At 38.5% G+C, this 20,837-nt stretch overlaps 1 protein-coding gene across 1 annotated transcript in view; it reads right to left on the bottom strand.

The window, feature by feature from the left end:
- The window catches only part of LOC138617045 (protocadherin-15-like), a 171,894-nt gene that overhangs the window by 80,738 nt on the left and 70,319 nt on the right, over nucleotides 1–20,837 (bottom strand). The window contains exons 13-19 of the mRNA XM_069691698.1: nucleotides 18,302–18,436; nucleotides 15,452–15,601; nucleotides 15,234–15,325; nucleotides 14,405–14,506; nucleotides 7,992–8,124; nucleotides 7,181–7,260; nucleotides 4,573–4,666 (exon numbers count right to left, since the gene is read on the bottom strand). Coding sequence (XP_069547799.1) covers nucleotides 4,573–4,666; nucleotides 7,181–7,260; nucleotides 7,992–8,124; nucleotides 14,405–14,506; nucleotides 15,234–15,325; nucleotides 15,452–15,601; nucleotides 18,302–18,436 — 786 coding nt within the window. The remainder of the gene's footprint in view (nucleotides 1–4,572; nucleotides 4,667–7,180; nucleotides 7,261–7,991; nucleotides 8,125–14,404; nucleotides 14,507–15,233; nucleotides 15,326–15,451; nucleotides 15,602–18,301; nucleotides 18,437–20,837) is intronic.

Genomic DNA, 20,837 nt, shown 5'->3' with positions numbered 1-20,837 from the left:
GTAACAACTACTCACTCTAAAAATAGATAAAAAAAAATAAATAAAAAAACTTCACTGTTGGTCCACTTTATGCCTTCTCTTGCCATGTTAAAAGGTCTATTTGTGTTAACATAGTTCGTCTTTACTAAGACTAAAAGCTCAGAAGCAATCAGTTTGATGGACTCTTACGATGAAAACAGTGTGCAGCATATAATGATTTAACAAGTATTTGCCCTCACAACAGAAAATGTGAGAAACTACCATTTTACTGTGTACACCGGATGGGTCATGGTCTTTGAATTAATTTATAGTCATTAAATCATTTATAGTTCATCCTTTTTAAATAGTTTATGTGACTTTCACCTTGTCTTTAAGAAATACCATTCTCTGCTTTTAGTGGCAGCTAGTAGTAATGCATTTGTAAAGCCAAAAGGTGGCAGAAATGTACCTAAAAGCTTTTTGCCAACTGCTATTAAGCAACAAAAGGAGGAGAAGGAAAAGATGTTGCTACCAAGCTACTGTAACTTTGTTAGGTAAAATGTGTGTCTCTCTGTGAGATGATATACCACGGTACACACAGCAGAAACATACAATGACGACAACAGCCGTCAAAAAGTTCTGTTTGGAAACTGTTTAAAAAAAATAAAATAAAAAAAAAAGACAGAATGAGGTGCAGCGCAAACTCTGTCAGGTAAAACTAGCATAAGTCCACCACAGTTAAGCACAATCACTGGAGAGTGAAGCACCGAGCAAGACAGTCCACCCACAGATCAACAAACAGTGGCTAACTTTGTCACCTGACGAAATAAGTTTAATGTAAGACGTGCAGAGCAAACAACGACCCTTCTGCTAAAGATGTGCTTCTCATCAGCTTTGTCAAAGGTGACGGTTTTCTAAGCATTGTGCGGGTCTTAAAAATAATGAAATAGTTTCCAGTGAATATCAAAAAGTATTTTTGCTTAAAATGTCCATCCCCATGTGCATACAATCGTATTACAAAGTAAGGAATTTTTGCTGCTGCTGTTACTATTGTCGTTCTGGTATTACAATTTTAAAATGGTTTCCAATTAGAATTGTGAGGATTTGTGCTTTCAAACAATAATCCCACATGAGCCGATGGCAATCAAAAAAACGGCCTTGTGAAGGAACTTGGCCCGTATTTGGCCTGGTCAGTGTTAAGGGTTCATAAGATATGAATAATGAAGAAAATTATAAAATGTACTTTCGACGAGTAGCCGAGGGTCAAAAAGACAATGTCAAGACTGAGTTAATCAGCCTTTAACCATGTGTGAAAGAGATGCAGCTAACTCCTTGGAATTGTTGGCCTCGGGGGGTTTACTCAAACCACCCAAAAAATGATGTGCTTTTTGTAAAAAAAAAACAACAACAATAACAAACAAAAATGAATTTGATGCATTTTTGCTGAAGGATTGGAAATGAGTGCTTATTCTGAGGAGAATGTCTCAGAAAAACATGAGTTATCAGATGTGAGCAATTATTGGTGAATGGATGTAAAAGTCGGATTTGATACTTGTTGGGAATGTAAACCGTAAATTCTTCAATTTGTCAACAAAAATGGGAAATGAATGTAACCGAAGCATTTGTAAGAGATGAATTAAAAGTACATTTTTAAAGAAAATGTCACTAATTTGTTTGACAGTAAACGCCACCAAATAAGGAAGTAAGGGCAGAAGAGAGACAGAGAGAGAGGTTGCTAGGAGGTCACAAATTCCTTAATTTGACTATCATTGAGTGGAAGAGAGAATCATCCAAGATTTGACTTTTAAAGAAGCGAATTGAGAGGATGAGGAGAATGAGGGCGAGCTAACCGATTTACAACAGCGGGATGAAAAAAGCCACGAGTGTGGGTGTGAGCGGGGGAGAGTGACAATCAGAGCGGTGACAATAGGCTATTGAGGTTGGCAGAGCACATGGTGATGCAAGTAATTTGAGATTAAGAGTTCACAGTTGACAAAACAGTTTATCTGAATGCCAATATACGCCTGCAAAGTAGAAGGAGCTCTGATATGAGAAAAAGGCAGGCTGTGAGCAACACTGGCAAACACACAAACAGACAGACACAAAAGAAAGCGATAGTCAGCTCAGTTTGGCACTGGGGTCCCTAAGCACATCAATTTTCAATAGTTGCACACCTCAGAGTTTATTATCTCACCAATATTGTGCCCACCTGCCAAACCTTAACAACCCCTGGAGACGGCATATTCCTAAAGGGTTCAGCTGTATCATTTTTGGAGGTGCAACGATATGCAATGTCATGGCTCATATGTGATAACACTAATCTTATGAATTGAAGAATGTGTTTGGAGAAAAACATAGGTATTTTTTTTTTTAGACTAAACAGTTTACATTGATGAAACTACAGCATTTGTGACCTGTTTTATAAAAGTTATCTCTTTTGTGGGAATGAATGGGCATGGAGCTGACTGTCACACAGATGTTGGAAAGCATTGTGACAGGAATGTACACATTTTGGTCTTTTCATGTTATTTACTTACAACATATGTTTTTTTTGAATCCCTGCCTTGTTGTTTAACCCACTAAGTAAAGCCATTTTCACATGCGTAAAGTATCAGCTCTAATGCACACAATATTTGATGGTGAAAGCTGCTTCCTTAACTGAATAGTGAGCATCTGATGACAGCACACTGTCTTGCACCAAATTTTCAACTGTAACCTACAATGTACAGTGTCCTTACAGTGGAGCTGCTTTACTGAACCAACTTGTAGGGTCCTCAATCTGTGGCACGATGATGGATTCACTGGCCAAATAGCCAATTAGGCACTTTGTAGTCTGACACTCTCACAACAGGACATTTAATAATATAGGACACAAACGGCTGTGTGTGTGTGTGTGTGTGCGTGCGTGCGTCTGTGTGTGTGCGTGCGTGCGTGCGTGCGTGTGTGTGTGTGTGTGTGTGTGCATATGAAGACAACCCAAGGCCTTTTGGGTGATGCTGATTAATGGGCCTGGATAAGGCAACTATACTCCAATCTTCTCTTTTCCTTGTTCTATTTCTTTCTTTCCTTGTAGTCTCTCTGCAGCTGAAACCATTCCTCTCTTGTATATCCTCTCTCTCTCTCTCTCTCTCTCTCTCTCTCTCTCTCTCTCTCTCTATTCACAACGCTCCACTCTTTTTTTTCCTCTCGTTCAAAATATAATGAAGTGTCAAGCAGAAAAATGTCCAAAATACTTTTAGCCATTTTCTGACTTCGGAACCCTTAGGGCACAAGGAGGATACACTAATTGTCAAGATCCCAGAGAGTAATTGACTAAGTATATGGCTGAACAAGTGTGAGTGTGTAGTTATCAAGACTTGTGTATGAACACACAGAGCAGTTGTAAAGGTAATAACAGCCCCTTGAACATAATAACAGCCCCTTGAACACCTCTCACATCTCTCTCCCTTCCTCCTTCTCTCTAACGTCCTCCCACTTGCTGCTTCCCTTCATAATGTGTGTGATGCTGTGTGTGAGAGAAGGTCACAGTATTATAATCAGCATTTTCTCTCCTCAGAGGGATCGTAAACTTTATCTTTTGTTTTAATTGACATGTGGTAGTAGAAGGAGGAATGTTTTAATTCTAGACTAATGAATTGATGGATGAAGAGGAGAAACAAGAACGGGAAACTGATGAAAGCTAAAGGAACAGAGAAGAAGGTAGGAGGGAAGAGCAGGGGGACTCCATCCAATGTCCTCATTTGACTTCCATGGGAAAGAAAATGGGAGATTTTTAAAAGAAGGGAAGAAGAGAAGAACACAGAGAGACATGGAGAAAGTGACTCTGGTGACCTGTGACTAATTGAAAAAGTGAGCAAAGGCACACACTTCTTTAACCTGGAAAAACAGCTCGTGTAGCTGAGTAAAAACATCCAAAGAAGACATTTTTGCCACTTTGTAGATTTAAGCATTAATTCAGGTTTTTAAACTCAGAGCTGGTTGGCGGAGTAAAAAGCCTGCCATCATGGAGTGACGTGGAAATGCGATAGTATTTACCTGGTTTGAAAGGGACAGAAAATTACTTTCTTAAACTTTTGTGCTCCATAGTCCCCAACTGTGTTTTAGCAGGACTATACTATAGATTACAAAAAGTTCAGTTTCCTCACCCCAACAAAACATCATGCTAATTAATTCCCTTTGGAGGGTGTTACTGAAGAGCTTCTTTAAGTGTGTGAGGTGTGGGGCTGAACAGATGTATTCATTTTAGATAAAAGAACTGGGATTACAATTACTTTGAGAAAATTGTGATCTAATAAAGATAGAAGCTGGTCATATCAGTGGCCAATTAAAAAAGTCAGTGGACCACTATTGAGTCCTACTTGGTCTAGCTTAATCTTAATCTATTCATATTTGCTGTTTATGTATTTATCTGCTTATCATTATTGTTACTAAATGACAAGTATTTACAAAAAATATCCCTCTTTTCATGAAACACCACAGCTGTTGTTTGTGTCTTTTCCCTGTGAAGGATTCAGAATCCTTTCTGGCAGCCATTCCGTTTAATTCCACTGGGGATCTGAAACAACTCAAGTAAAGACAACCAGTTAATATGTGTGGTGCAGCTGAGTTTCTTACTCCATCGGGGTGTCTGTCTGAGGCTGTGACCACCAGGGTATAAAAATCCTGAGACTCCCTGTCCAGAGGCTTGTCCAGGAACAAAAACCCTGAACTGGAGAAAGAGAAAACACAGAGTTCTGGTTAACCCTCTCGACATAAGTTTAAAAAAAGATCAGAACAGGAAACTATAAGACAGAATACAATAAGAAATATAATAATAAAAATAAAAAAAAACAGGACTGGACTAAACCTGGAAGAACAGAATACCAAAGTATACTACAGTAAACTTTGGTTTTTATACCCCAAAAAACTGATGTCATGAAAAGTTTTGGTCCATAAGTTGCTGACCGCCAACCATGTTAATCACTCCTACGCTGATACTTACAGCTATTTGTCAGTAGTTTCAACACGTAGACTACTGACAGGGGGATAAATTGGAAACTGGAGACGACTTTTCAGACAGTTGCACGGCATAAAAGCCTTAACACCCAGAAGAGTATTTTTATTGTGATTATGGGTACTTTGCTAATGCAGATGGCACCTCATGCCCATCACTTCACCCACAATGACATTAAAGAGTGCCCTCTTGGGTGCTGTTGGTATAATGGCTTAGACAGAGATGCACTATTAAACACCCTATTCTTAGACAACAGTCTTTTCAGAGAATTGAAAGTTTATAAATGTTTTAAAACTGCAGCATGAGCATCTCTCAGTTTTAATACTGATTAATTTCTTATCAAATACAAAATACATTATACTTCACTGGCCAATAGCAGAACATCAATATATGGATTTACTGGTAAATAATGTAACCCTTATGTAATCACGAATGACGCCAAACAGTAAGAAATCCAAAAGACAATAAACTAGATTCTTTAATTTTCTTTCACAGCATGTGAATATTTAACGTAGTGCATGAACTCACGACTGACTTACTCCATGAATGCAATTCAATAAAAAAATGTCCAAACTGAAGCAAAGAGAAATGTAGAATTTAAGAGCAAATGATTATAGCATATGTAAAAATGTACTCTATAACATCAGATCCAATACATCCTGTCTGGAACCTCAGACCAATCAAGGGAAAAATCTTTGACGTTGGCACTGATTGACTTTTTGTTTTCATTATTTTATTTTCCAGTGAAAATTTCCATAATGATGGAAGTGTTTTCAATTTGATCTACTTTCACAAATTAAAAACTATCTAAAATGCACATTTTTGCCAGATAGTGTGTGTTGGGATGTGTGTGCAGATGCACAAGAAACTGTGTGTGGGCAGATGTTAAGTGGCCCACCAAGAGAAAGATGTGAAGCTGTTTTAAACTAACTAAAAGACAGATCATGTATATTCATGGCTGATTTAAAAAAAAGTGTGCAAATACACATCTACACATGCACAGGCATGAACATATACACACACAGTCTTATGTTCATATTTGTGCCACAAATTTTGACGGTTTTTCCCTCACATGCTGACTGCTTTGAAAAAAAAAACATCTGCTACGATGTGTGGAGGGCCCACAGTAAATCCCATCGTTCAGGGTGAAGCCAAGATCAATTATTTAAAAAAAAAAACAACCTCATTGCTTGCATTGCATCCTAATGCTGGCCCTTTCATTTCTGTATTTACGTACTCCCAAATATTTGGCCATGAGTGTTTGTTACATCAATGCCAACCACCTTGCCAAATAAAAGATAAAAAAAAAATACCAGATCTGCTCTAGATTAACTAAGACAAATTCTGCACAAAACCCATGAAAAAAACCCTGTTCCAGTATAAGCTGCATGGCATACTGCACTTGTGCAGTGGAAAAAGAAAAAAAAAAGAAAAAAAAAAACTTGGCTGGTCCTCACAGTACCATAAAGGAGAAAACACTGCTGAGGCACTGAAATATTTTGGCATGTGTTGGAGGATTTCAAGATGTCCAACACAATAGACCAAATATTCCTAGAAAGCCAGTGAAAGCTCTTCAGTTAATTTGAATCTGTTATGGATTTCTGTGCAATGGGCTTCTTTTCTTAGTCTTTTTATTTTGTGCTTTTAATTCCTCATTTGTCTGTCACTCTTATGCATTGTTTCCTTCCCAGCTCTCTCCGTCTAACATTTTGTTTCTCAACTTTTACTCTATCCCTAACATGCTTTCTTATCTCCTTTCCAACCCTTTGCTCTCATTCTATCCTTTTTGCCCCCACCTTAATAATTCTGCCTCTCCTCCTGCAGTCTGTCACTACACTTTCCTTTGTTTCTTTCTCTTCTCCTCCACCTAGAAATGTAAATAGGATCTCACCACAGCATCAAAAATAAATTTTTAATGAGCAATAAATGAATAAATACAACAAAACCCCTCAGAGTCTTTATGTATGAGTGTGTGAGAATGTGTGCACATGGGAGAGAGTATGGGTGTGTTTATGTGTTACTCACAGAGTCGAGGCCCTGATATAATTTCAACTGCTTTCCATCACAATTACACACACACAAACTATATCTACATATTTCTAGGAACTAAGATCAGAAAGCAAAAATACAGTTTTCACAAAAGTAAGAAAAAGCTGACATTTTTTGAAAATATCAACTTCAACAAGCGCCACACATTCAATCCAAAACAAGAACCGTGCGCACGCTTACTTCTGCTGTAGTGCAAAATGTCCATTGGCGTCTCCGCTGTGGATTTTGTAGGTTATGGGGTCCTGCTCCCGATCCACTGCCTTAACAGTAAAAAGAGAGGCAACCATATACTCTTATTGTCCATTAGAAAATTCTCCTCTGCAGATATGTTGTATACAGGCGGTGATTCATAGTTACTTATACCCCAAGAAGTACTTCTGTAGTTGCGAGAGGGTATTTATATACAGACATAAAGTATATGAACTGATTGAGTCAGCTGTTACCCCTGTTCACCAATTAAGGAAAATTTAAACATTTAACTAAAACACAAACCAAAAAACTCCAACTAGTTAGCGATAAATAATGGTTGAAATCATTATAAGTTTGTAAACGGCTTTCAAATAATTGATAAGCAAATAAATAATCTGTCAAAAATGTAACGTACAAATGGTTGCAATAGCAAAAAGTGATGAAAAAATGTAGCTAAGTGTTATGGACAAGCATTTAGAACATCCACTTTCTACTATCCTGACAGTGAAAAATGTAACTGTACAAATTATTGTGGCAATATATGATTTAATAAAATTTAGTTTATACATTTCAAACCTAATGGGTTGCTTATGTAGTGTCAGCTACCTGAGTTTATCTTTAAGGGGCGGTAGATGTAACAGCTGATGAAAAGGGTTGATAACCACTGGTATATAACGTGTGTGTGTGTGTGTGTGTGTGTGTGTGTGTGTGTGTGTGTGTGTGTGTGTGTGTGTGTGTGTGTGTGTGTGTGTGTGTGTGTGTGTGTGTGTGTGTGTGTGAGACAGAGAGAGCCTGATTGAACCTGCAGATTAAGCAGCGTAGCTCCAGTTCTCATAGCCTCACTGATCTCCAGGTTGTATTGTTGCTGAGGGAAACGAGGAGGGCTCTGGTTGTTTGGGGGCAAAACTTCAATATAGACCGTAGTAATGGATGACCTACAGAGAGGGAGACAAGGTGAAAAGACAAAAGAGAATGGGGTAAGGCAACCAGGACAGACAGGGATAGTACAAGAACAGAGAGAAAACGCCTTTAGCAGAGAAGTAGATAAATGAGGAATAGCAGCAGAGGAACATGAGGGAGAGATGAGAGGAGAAGGGGAGGAAGAGAAGAGCTGCGGGGAAGCACAATGGGGTAGTGAGGGGAAGAAGACGTTTTAGGGAGGGTGAGTGGCCCAGTATTTAAGCTAAGAGTGGCTGGCCAGTGTTTGTGTCTTTGTACTTCATGTTGTGTTTAACTAATCAATAAGTGCATAAAGTCAACAACAGTGTGAGTGACAAAGAGACCAGATAGTGCTTTGCTGCTGGGCTTTAACAAAAGTCTCTTTGCAGAGCTTAAATCTCTATTGTGTATTCCAACAAGCATTTGCTGCTGTTTCAATCATTCATTCATGTAGAGCATAGTGATGTTTTACCAGGAGAAATCATTTATTTCTCTTTTCATTCATTTTAATAAAAACATGTCTACACAGAATGACACTGTCTTGTTATGGCAGTAATATATCGCCCTTTACCATTCCCTTTATTATGCAGTATTATGAACCTTGTGCAGGTGTAGCATAATAGACTTTCAGAATCTGAATTCATACTGAATCTTTAGCCCTGCCCTAAAACACCTGCAATTTTAATATAATGTTAAAATGTATCTTGTTAAGGGTTTTGTACATGTAAAGAGCTGCATTTAGGAATGAATGGAATGATATATACAGTATATAACATGGTTGAGTAAAACTGTGGAAACTTCAATATTTCAAGTAGGAATTACATAAATATGGGTTTTTATAGAAGTAGACAAAATATGTTAAAGATTAGGTAACAGAAAATAGAGAATTACATGAGAAAATGCTTTTATAGTTGTATTTGATAGTAGATTGTTTCATTTTGTGAAATTAAGTCTTAATTATACAGTTTTACCTCCCTTCTGATAAACAGCTTTGGCTGTTTAATAAGCTGTATTCACACGTTTTTAATCAACCTAACACTTGTTCCAAAACAGCATGTCACTGTAAAAACCTATTAATGTAAGAGTCGTTTATTTCCTGTACTCTAAATAGCATGTGTCCCAGTTTGTTTTCCTGAAAAGATTTAATTACCTATGTTTAAAGACCAATTCACCGACCCCAGCTACACAAATTATATGTTCGATAAGTTAAGGTCCTGAATGCACCCTTCCAAATTAACAACATGCAAGAGAGCTAGAAGTAGAGGTGCAACGTTAAGTCAGCTGTTTAATGGACAGAAAATTAATTGGCAACTTGTTTTGCTTATTAATTAATTGATCCCTTGAAGTAATTTTTTTAATGAATTTTTTTTTAAATGTTATAATTCCCACTTTTTAAATGTGGAAATGTTTGGCCTCCTTTATAATTATAAATTGATTCTTTTGGTTGTGGACTGTTGGTTGGACAAAAGAATACACTTGCGGCTTCATCTCGGGCTGTGGGAAACACTGATTGAAATTTTTTCACCTGACATATTGCGTTCACAAGAATGGAATTGGCAGATAGGATGGGACGGGAAGTCACAGTGATCTTGACCTTTGACCTGTGATCAACAAAATCCATGCAGTTCATCCATGAGGCGAAGTGAACATTTGTACCAAATTTGAAGGCCCATCAAAGCGTTCCCAAGAGATCGCATACACAAAAAGGGTAAAAACACGAGGTCATGGTGACCCTGACCTTTGACTTCTAACCCCCAAAATCGAATCAGTTCATCCTTGGTATCTAGTCAATCTTTTTGCCAAGTTTGAAGAAATCCCCTCCAGATGTTCTTGATATATAGCAAGAACAAGATGGACGTATGTACGCCCATACAGGTGAACAACTTGAAAACATAATGCCTCCAGCTCTGGCTGTTTCACTGGCGCAGTGGCACCACTAATTTATAAAGTATAGTGTAAAGCTTGGTCAAATCAGGTAATACTAACATTTCATTACAGAGTAGAAAAAAAAGCTTTGTACTATTCCCATTTCCAGTTTTTTTCATTCTGAATTTCAGGGTAAGAAACCGCAGGGATTGGGTTTGTGTTCCTACTTGGTGAGAGTGCAGAGTTTCAGCGTGGGGAAAAAGGAGAGATTAACTCCACTCAAACTGGTTCATCGACTGAAAAAGCCAAAGAACCTCGAGTCTAAACAATAGCCCACAAAATCTGTTTACGTTCACAATAATAAATAAATAAATAAATAGATAAAGGATGGAAAATGTAAGCTGCCAGAGAGAGTGAAAGCCAGTGTTTTATTTAAACAATTCAAACTGCATTATTGATGAAAACCGATTGGCTGGAGATTATTCAGTTACAGTTTTGTACGGTAACTTGGGGCCTATTTCTCCATCCTAAAACTCTCTGTCCTCCAAAGTGGGAATTATTTCTTTGAAAACACTTTTTCTTTGTTTTCTATTTAATATTTATCATCATTTCACAGACACGTCTGGATACAACTGTTCCTCGATGTTCAGTATCCGCACACAAACACACACCTGCAAAGTCGTACATACAATCATGCACATGTGTGTCAAATTCCTGTCAAGACAAATTTAGAAAGACAGAAATTGTACAGTCTTAAATACAACCGGCTGACCACACTTACATTTGTGAGCATTTGCTGTTGACTTCAACTATGAGTCACCACTCAGCCCGACTGCACACACTCGTGAGCTGCTCTTCCCCAGTAGTTCTGAACTGGTCTAGCATCAGAAACCGCATTCTTCTTTAGTCATTTTCAATTCTGAACCACTCGAACTTATTTCACAAAGACATGCAAAAATGTGCAGTAATACATAAAGCCTCCATGCACACTGACAGTTATTTGGTGTTCTAGCAAATCATTTTTGGGTTGGATGAGTGTTTATAGGTGAATGACTTTATCACCGAGTGCAGCCTATTTTACAATCACATTTATTTTTTTCTGAACTCTCAGCATCAAATTGTCCAAAACTCCTCATCTACACTCTCATACATACATTTGTCAACACAGTCTCTGACGAAAAGCATACACTTAGAATTTGATAAGACGCTTGTCTACACCTGTGGAGTCACAGCTCAGACTTTATGTAACCCAAAGCAAATTTTTAATTGAATTTTTGAGTCTTTTTTCTTTCAGCCTATGAGCATAATTACAGTTCAGTTTGATCTCTCTGCAGAAAGTGGACAGCTTATTACAGGATGGTGCAGAAGCTGGCAGTGTAAGAACATGATTAGCTTCTACCAGAAGAGGAAAAAGTATCTCAATTTCTGTTTCAACATGTATTAAATCAAGAAGATGAGTAGTGTGGGGGATTTAGAGTTGCCTAAAGGCATCTCTGACTAAGTTAGGCCAAGTAACGAAAGTAAAGGGACAAAAGTAATGAAATAAATTGTGAAGTAATTAGTAAGGCCATGTATTTCCTTGTCCAAATGAGCAGCGTATATTGAGTAATTCCTTAACTTGTGCTTCTGCACAACAGTGACTTTGTACCACCTCTGTAATTCAAGACAAGCCTTGTAAGGTACAGAGAAAATGATCTAGTTTTTGCTATCTGGCTATTTATCTAACATTTTATCCTGTCTCATCTCTTCTCTCTAGTGGTCCCCTCTTTTCTCTCTCCCCTCAAGTTTCATTTCATGACACTATAAATGAGTACCCCAAGCACAAACTGTTGTCAGTATTCTAGCGTGCATATATCTAGGCCATGCAAAAGCACTTCTAATCTGAATGAAACATGTATCGTGTGAGTTCTAGAGAATATTCAGAACCCTGACATGGAGATGTAATACTCAAAAGCTGAGACCAAAACCTGTTAAAAGATTCTGTCACTCATGTTTTGTTAGTGTCTACCAGAAAGAGGACATGGCTCATTTTGGGCCCTGACCCAAAGTTTTAACAAATCAGGTAACAGAGATAGATATTGATTTGTTATGCAGGTTATGTTTTCAGCTGAGATAAACAGGAGGTCTGGGGAAATTTGGGGACAATCTGTGAGCCAGTCACTGGAACCACCTCAATCTGCCTTGGTTCACATTCTGTATTGATTTGGCAGCGACATCGATGGGACTGAATGAGAGGAGAGAAGATTTGAGTTTTTTGTGTTGACTGCCAAATATTGCTGGAGACAGAAATCAAGCATCATTTGAAGGTGGGGGATCCTTTTCTGACACATGATCACAGGAGCATTTGTGTCACTTCATAAACCTGAATTTTTACAGGTTTTCAGAGCAAATGATCAGTTTATTACTTCAAACATGGAGTAGAATTGATCCAAATTAAATTCTGTCTGAATTCAATTTTAAAACACTAAAGACATTGTCACAGAAAGTTGACAGTCAACCAATTTGCCATAATTGAGTTTTTAGTTTCTGAGGCATATCCAGCCCTGTAGGCATTTGTTTCATAGAGTAAACATCCTGAATCAGGCTGAGGGCAGACAACGCTAAAATGGTGTTTGGAAACATATTTAGTAATATTTCACTTCACTTTATTTATAAAATTTGTATTTTATAAAGATACCACCTTGAACTGTCTCACTCAGACTGCTGAAGCTTTATTGACTTCAGAAAAACCTTTAGAATGTAAAATATATATGCCTGTTTTTTTTACATTGATGTTTTTGATGTGACTTTTGTTATTTGTTTCCTTCCTGTGTGTTATTTTGGGACAGTAAAGAGTTCTGGGACTATGTTACACTTCATTTATTATACCTTTCCATATAGATGATGTCCATACTTCTTTTCTATATTCCAACATTTAACCAGGCACCAGGGGAGTTGATGAAATTTGATCGTATTTTTGTCAGGACACTAACCAGAACAGAAATCTCCAGCACTGGCCATGGATAGATCAAATTAAACATCTGACTGTTCGGCGACATCGTCAAGTGTGTTTCGATATAATCACAGAGTGGGGGAGAAATATTCCCCATTGACTGCTCAGCCTAAATCAACTTTAAAAAAAAAAAAAAAAAAAATCACTTCCTTTCACACAAGCGTACCTAACCAGCCGGAGTATTGAACTGTGTCTTTTCCTCAAACACTTTTAGTTAAAAACAATCTTGATTTAATGTTCCTGTCTGTCTGTAAATAGTTGCTTTTGTTCTTCGCTTCTTGTTTGTAGCACAATAACCCGGCTTGTTTGTCCTTTTAGCAAGGACACTGCAATGTTAATTTATCCTTTTGTCGAGCTATTCCCAAGTGCAAAACACAAAAGAAACTACACCCAAGTGTGCTTTGGGTGTGAGAATACAACAGGCTGCTGTTTTCACTGATGCCAATTTGTTTTTTAAGACTTCTTCTTACAGTGTTTCTTTATGTGATGATATCCATCAAGACAAGAAAACAGAAAACTGGGAGGAAAACAAAAAGAGGGACAATGTACATCAAAAGCTTTTGGCTAGACTGCAACCTGCAAAAGCACACGGGCTGTTCCCAGTGAGTCCCTTTTCTATGATGTTTCTTGAGGCATGACGCAACATAAAACACTCAAGGAATCAAACTCTGCCAGTGCAGCTGCTTCATCAATGTGTGGAACGGTGTAAGTTTAAATATCACACGATAACAGCAAACGCTAAAATTTCACAATTTAACTCATGTCTGCCAGACTTTAGCTACCCAATCAGTACACACAAAATTTACAAAATATTAGAAGAGCTGCTTTTGTGATAAAATAATGTGAGTTGAGCAATCATTTGATGTTGAGAGGAGCTGAAAGTTGCAGCTTCTTATTGATTTAATTCATGAAGTAGAGATGAAGGGCAAAAAACAGGAGGCAGGGGTGAGAAAAAAAAAAAAGTCCCCTTATTAAAGTAATAAGAATACAACATGCTACCATGCATTGTGTTTTTTTTTTTCTCTCCGTGGCAATTATTTTAGATGCATTCTGCATTTACTGAAACCGTCCCTTTTTCAAAATACAGACAGGATCATTTCCTTTCTGTCCCCAAGAAGAGGCACCCTTACCGTTCATTCTCACACACTTGTACTATCCATTTTCCTCTCTAAGCCAGCTTCCCAGCCATTTTTCAATTTAAAACTACATTTCATGACACATTTCACAAAATGAAAACGACTCACCTGAAAATGGTGAATAGATGGAGAATGGCAGGGAGTTACAAAGAGGGAGCGACAGACTGTGCTGTGGATTGTCTGGCAATGAGTGTGAAAGCTCTGGAAATTTGATGACCTTTCAAACCTCAGCTCCAGACAGACAGAGGAAATGACTAGTAAAGCTGAGAGAGAAACCCTTACCTTCTATGAGGTGCATGCCCGTTGTCCATGGCTTCGACAGTCAAAGCATACCTCCGTCCAACAGTGAGCTCAACACCTGGTGCCACAGTAATGACACCAGTGCTGTGGAAACAGGTAATTTAATTGTACATGATTATGAACACTTCAGATTTTTTTCACACTGCATTTATTTTCTCACCAGTGAGGATAATTCAGAAAATCTCCTACTTTAGTAACCGCCAACTGTCATCAATGGCATTTTTGCTGAAGTCAATTTTAATACCATCATTGTAATTGTATTATTATTGCAATGACATATGGGTGTTCCTATACAAGTTCCCTTTGATACTATCATTAATACCATCAATAAGATCTCTGAAAATACATCATCAATACATGCATTTAGCTGTGTTTTCAGTAGGTTTGAACTGGATTTATAGAATTAGTTTAAGAAACGGTCTGACATTTTGGCAAAACATGCTTGTTTGCTGTCTTGCCGAGAGTTAGTCTCTTATGGTTGCCTGGCAACCGTAAGGCAATGACAGAAAGTGAACACCCCGGGCCAAGAAACAGCATCCCAAAAAGCTGCTCTGTAAAACCCCAAATTGCCTTTTTTTACACTTAGACTTTTTCTTTTTCTTACCTTTAGATGGAGCTGGTTGAGTTGTTCTCCCTGTTCACAGTCTTTATGCTGAACTAACTGACTATTGACAGTGGTATCAGCCTTCTCATGTCACTCTCAGCAAAAAAAAAAAAGCGAACAAGCACATGTCCCAAAATGTCTAACTGCAGGCCATTCAATATTCAAATAAAAATCTAATGAATATAACATTGCTGGTAATCCATTTACCTGCTGCCTATAAGAAAATGTCCTTGGTCGCCAGCCAAGATCCGATAGGTGACCTGACCATTTTCACCTGCATCGGAGTCAACTGCTGACAGCTAGGAAGAGACACACAAAAAAGTGCCATGTGTCCAAACCAATTTTTTTTTTTTTATATATGCTTCAATAAAGTATGTTGTTTGAACTACTGTGTTATCAAGGCCATGGTGTTCGACAGTGTGTACCTGTAACACAGTTTCTCCAGGCATCATATCAGTAAACTGGTTGACATTATAAGAGACATTAGGAAATGTTGGAGTGTTGTCATTGGCATCCAACACTGTTATTGTCACGGTAACTGGAATGCTCTGCTGGACACCGTCTGATGCTTCAAGCTGAGGAGACAAAGACACACACACACACACACACACACACACACACACACACACACACACACACACACACACACACACACACACACACACACACACACACACACACACACACACACACACACACACACAGATCAATGTAAACAGAGCAAAGAAATAAAATGCTCCTTCCTGTTGGAAAAGCTATGATTTTGAGAATGCAGGTGGAGAGAAGGTGGGCGGACTATGTGTTGAATATGTCCTTGACATCTGTTTGTTTCCTTGTTTTCTCTGAGGTAGAACTGCTTTGTGCTTTTTCACTTTAAGTCCATGTTCTGGGTGTATTTATCAAGTGAAATGCAACCGAAAACTCGGGAAACTCTCTAATCTAATCTATTCTGGATCTCTCTGCAGGCAATGCATTTTGTTGCACAGCAATAATTGTTCAGGAAACTCTTACGGCACAAAGAGTTTAAGGTGGTGACTTGGCTTCCAAAGTCCCAAGATCTCAATCCTTCAGAGTATCTGTGGGATGTGCTGGAAAAACAAGTCCGATCTGTGGAGACCTACCTCACAATTTACAAGACTTAATGGATTTACTGCTAGTGCCTAAGTGCCAAACACTACAGGACACCTTAAGAGGTTTTGCACTGTGTATGCCTTGATGAGTCAGAGCCGTTAGGACCGCACAAGGGGGATAACCACAACATTGAGCAGGTGGATTTATGTTGTGGATGATTGGTGTATAACATCTATAAATTATCAAATGAAGAATTGGCATTGGGAAATACGTTTAATTACTTTCTCACAAAGCAGACTGATGCCACTCTATACAATAAATACAAAGCTAACCCCCCTTGCTGGCTTCAGCTTCTTACTTATCATACAAACACAAGTGCACTCTTGCTTTTCCTCCTCTCGCTTTCAGTCAGTAAGCAAAAGTGTTATCCATTTGCCTTTTGCGTTTGAATGGATGAAAATATTCCTATTTTGCCATGATACAATGTCGCATTACTACTAGCACTTACTTTCCTTTCAGAAAATAAGCAACAGGTTTCAGTATTTTCAAGTTGACTTTTCTTTGTCAGACCAAATTACCATTAATTACTTTGTTTCCTCCTTTCCTCATGTGCTACTTTGTCTCATTTTTACTTCTCTTTCAGTTGTTTTTCTTCCTCCTTTCTTGTTCTCCACCTCGTTGGTGATCTGAGCCCTTTTGTCTGGACTTGGGTCTGAAGGTCCAAACCAAACCAGATAGATATGAAAACACTTTTAGTGTTCCTTCAAAATTAAAGTGTTAATTTAAAGTTTGTTTAGCAGGCTGCTGGGCCCTACCTACATGACAATTTGTATTTTGTGAATGCAGCCTGCTTTCACTCCAGTCTATACAATACTGCCAAAATGAACTACATGTATTTCTCTAGATTTTATAAATCGTACCTGGTGAATATCAACAGAAAAGAAGCTTCTTCACTGATACCAATCTTCTTTACAAGCTCATCTGCCAAGAAGCTGAGACTCCTTCGAATGAAAATCCCCATCCATTTCTCAAAGCCCCTCTCTCTTCCTCGAGTTTAATTTCTCCTTCAAGGCTTTCATGATGATTACTGTATACCTCTACCTTTCAATCAATACACCAGACCTTCTGCGGTTTCCATCTTTAACTTCCAAATTGCTAAATGCACACTCAAGGACACATCGCGCCACATATTAATCTGCACACCAACGCATGTGCACACGCTCATGCTGCCAGTGTTGCCAGGCTTAACTTGTCAGATAATAGACTGCTGTATGAGGCAACAACTCTGTACTTCATATGGTGTGGCACACACTGAGATACTGTGCTTGCCAATGGGTAACCTCACTGTGGCCTGCCAATGAATAGGATAGTGAATTAAACTACCCTGAAATAAGATAGAGAATAAAAAAAAAAGGAGAGTGGCAGAGTGGGAGGGAAAACAGCCACAAAAGAAAAGAAGAAAAAAAATGTACAAAGGGAAGCCAATGAGACAAAAGACATCAGAGTCTGACAAAAGCAGAAAAACTGCCAGAGAGAGGTTTACACAGGTGGACGGTAACCACAACAAGTCTCATTTTCAGCATCTTTTTTAGCAGGGGAAGAGTTCATTACTGGCTTGGATGCTGAGAACAATCCAATCATTAATAAAAGCCTTGCTTGTCACGCCAAACTAATTTATAGAGGTAGTGTTGTGCCATAAAATTAAATCCAATATTGAAAAGTCATGAAGCTAAGTGAAATTCGGGACTCTACGCATTTATAGAAGGGCATAACTATAATGCACAGGTCATCCTATGTTTGAAATGTTTCTTCTCCTCTCCACATTATTCCAGTCTCTTTCTAAATCCGTTTCCACTTGTAGTCAGATACCCTGCAGTTTCTCCACGCCTCGACTTTTCTCCCTTCTCCCTCCTTATTGGTAAAATGGCTTCAAGTCAGAGGTATGTGTCGGGTTGGAAAAACCCAGAGCTACTCTTCTCTACCTCCAAATGTTCTAACCTTTCTAGTCTTTTTTTCCCCCCCAATCCTCTGGTCTCGTTGTGTTTTCCAGTTTCCACCTCTTCTGTAGATATATGTCTTTATTCAAGTGTAACGGTTTTATCGAGGGTTTGAGGGGAGTTATTCAGACGCATTCAGACGCTTATCCCTCACCCTCTCAAGTACAAACACCTTTTGTATATAATGCACAGAAATGTCAAGGCTACCGTGAATGTATAGGAGTCTTGTGTCTCTCTGTCCACGGGCTGCACCAGGGTGAGATATCTTCTGATTCCGGTGGCAGATACAGAGAAAACATGAGAATAACTGTCCAGTAGGAAGTGGAGCTGAGGATCCCGGGTCTGTTGAAGAGAAACAGTTTCTTTTTTTAGAAGTATAGGGAGGGCATAACAACAGTGAACTTTTCTTCTTTACCATTGATTTACCCATTGAAGGAAGGATTGTGCTCAGCTACAAGTGGCATGCGTCACATTCATTTGGTTCCTACACATTTCAGCCAAGTAATTGGCACATCTGTAGTGATGTAATTTTGGCTCCTAAGAACACATACTTTGAACGGTTAAAGAAATAGACTAGAATAGAATTTTTGATAGATTGGATGCTTGATGAACATATGAAATAAACATTTGAAGAAGTAAAGCACCAGGCATTTAGTTACATGCTTTGCTTTCCGTGTATATATTTGAAAATTGTATTTTTCAAAATTCAAGGAAATGCAAGGTAAAACTGAATAAATCAGTGGAGAAACATTGTGATTGCAGATGCTTCGTATGCAAAACAGCTGAGAGCACGGGGTGCTTAGACAAGAGAATATGTACGAAAAACACCTATGATGTTTTCTTGAGATTCTCCTAAGAGGGCTAGTACGTGTATGTCTGTGTATGTGTGGTATACTCAGTGATGGAGAGGCAATCCTCACCCAAGTTCTCCTCTGACATTACCTACACAGTCATCTCCTCTGTGTGTGCGCGCTGTAGATATATGTGTGTGTGTGTGTGTGTGTGTGTGTGTGTGTGTGTGTGTGTGTGTGTGTGTGTGTGTGTGTGTGTGTGTGTGTGTGTGTGTGTGTGTGTGTGTGTGTGTGTGTGTGTTAGAGAGAGCTCTCATTCCAGATAAGGCTGGCTCAGCAGGGAGGGGAGCTGATAATATTGTCGATGTAGCCGGTGTGGATAGTGAGTCATAAATAAGCATGCGCACACACACACAAGTTATAGACACACACACAAGTTACAGACACACACAGACACTCAAATTTGTATGCACACATAAATGAAAGTGATGGACGGCACATAAAAGCAATTAGGACTGATCATCATTGTTGGTGCTTAATGCTGGAGGAAAGACCAGGGTTAGCGATATTAAAAATAACTCAATGTATATCAACTGCCTCAAAAACATACACATTATCCTCCCTAAGCTCATTCCCTGCTGTTGGGGTCTTTTAGAAAGCAATGAACCAAAGCTTGTTTTTGTGAAAATGCCTATGCTACATCTTAAACAAACTAAGCTCTTGGGAATGCATCGGCGATAACAATGTTGCAGCACTGTAAATTCTTACATTATTACTGAGAGGCAATTTAAGGAGGGAAATGGTTTTTACTATCCAGATTCACAGGGAAATTAGATAGGGCACTTCAAACACTGCAAGCAAGGCAATAAACTGAGATTCAGTAGAGCGAAAAGGAGGATAGAAACGGACACTTGACTAGACCAATCCTTCACTTTTGTATGTTTAAATTGTGTCACCAAGCTGCTAGCTTAGTCTACATGATGGTTTCATTTTATTTGAGGCAAGAGTTTGTTTAATTAAACAATTTAGACCAGGATTTTATTTTACGAATGTAAATGTGAGTATACCAGCAAAGCATATTAATTAACAGATGACCATGGGCTACATCCCTTTCCTGAGTAGAGATTGTCCAGTCATCGCTTGGCTGTCAAAGCTATGACTAAGGTACTGTCAATCTTGGGATTTTGCCATATGTGAGCGGTCTGCATGGTAAAGAAAGAAAGTTCATGTCTTTTAATTTAGCCTGTCTAAAATCAAAAACAAAGGGCACAAGTTTGTCTGCTCTAAGACACGCTGCAAACAAGCCTGGCCATCTTGGTTATGAGTTCCTATCTCCGTTGTCTCTTACTGATTTGTTGCTTCCGCTGGAAACTGTGTTTTCAACTACCTTATGGAGTTAATGTTTGCTTAATTAATTATTTTGTTGCTGCTCATGAATCTGCCAGCTACAGTTGTTATTTTCAGAAAATCTAAAGTCAAGCAGGTATTGTTTCAACAGTAAGCATGACTTCTGAGCAGTAAATCTGCCAGTCTTATCATTATATGCTCCACATGGGAAGCTTGACAGGCCTGCTGGCAGTAATATGTACATTAATATAACAGTAACTAGGGGCTTCATGAACGGTCAATTTCCATCTGGTTAAGTGATCATCAAACACTTGTCAGTGAGCATTGATATGTACAATAAATTGATTGTTGGGTTTGTAGCACAATCTTTGTCAACATCAACCAGTGGGCGATTTAGAGAACTCGACAAAAGGAGGTAAAGACAGAAGGAGTGAACTCGGCTTATACCTACAGGAATCTCATTAGCTGTAAGCTATAAAGGAAGTCAAAGCAACAAATCATATACTGTAAATTGGCTCCTCAGGAGTATCAGATTAAAACACAACAAATAAACGCATAAATAAAAATATATATTAGAAATAAAAATCTGAATAAAGGTTTTCATA

The sequence above is a fragment of the Brachyistius frenatus genome, unplaced genomic scaffold, assembly GCF_029030835.1.
Source record: "Brachyistius frenatus isolate BFR_SWC_R1_liver_20210118 unplaced genomic scaffold, ASM2903083v1 Contig_11, whole genome shotgun sequence".
Taxonomy (NCBI): Eukaryota; Metazoa; Chordata; class Actinopteri; family Embiotocidae; genus Brachyistius; species Brachyistius frenatus.
The sequence above is the reverse complement of the archived record's forward strand: the minus strand, read 5'-3'. Positions and strand labels throughout refer to the sequence as shown.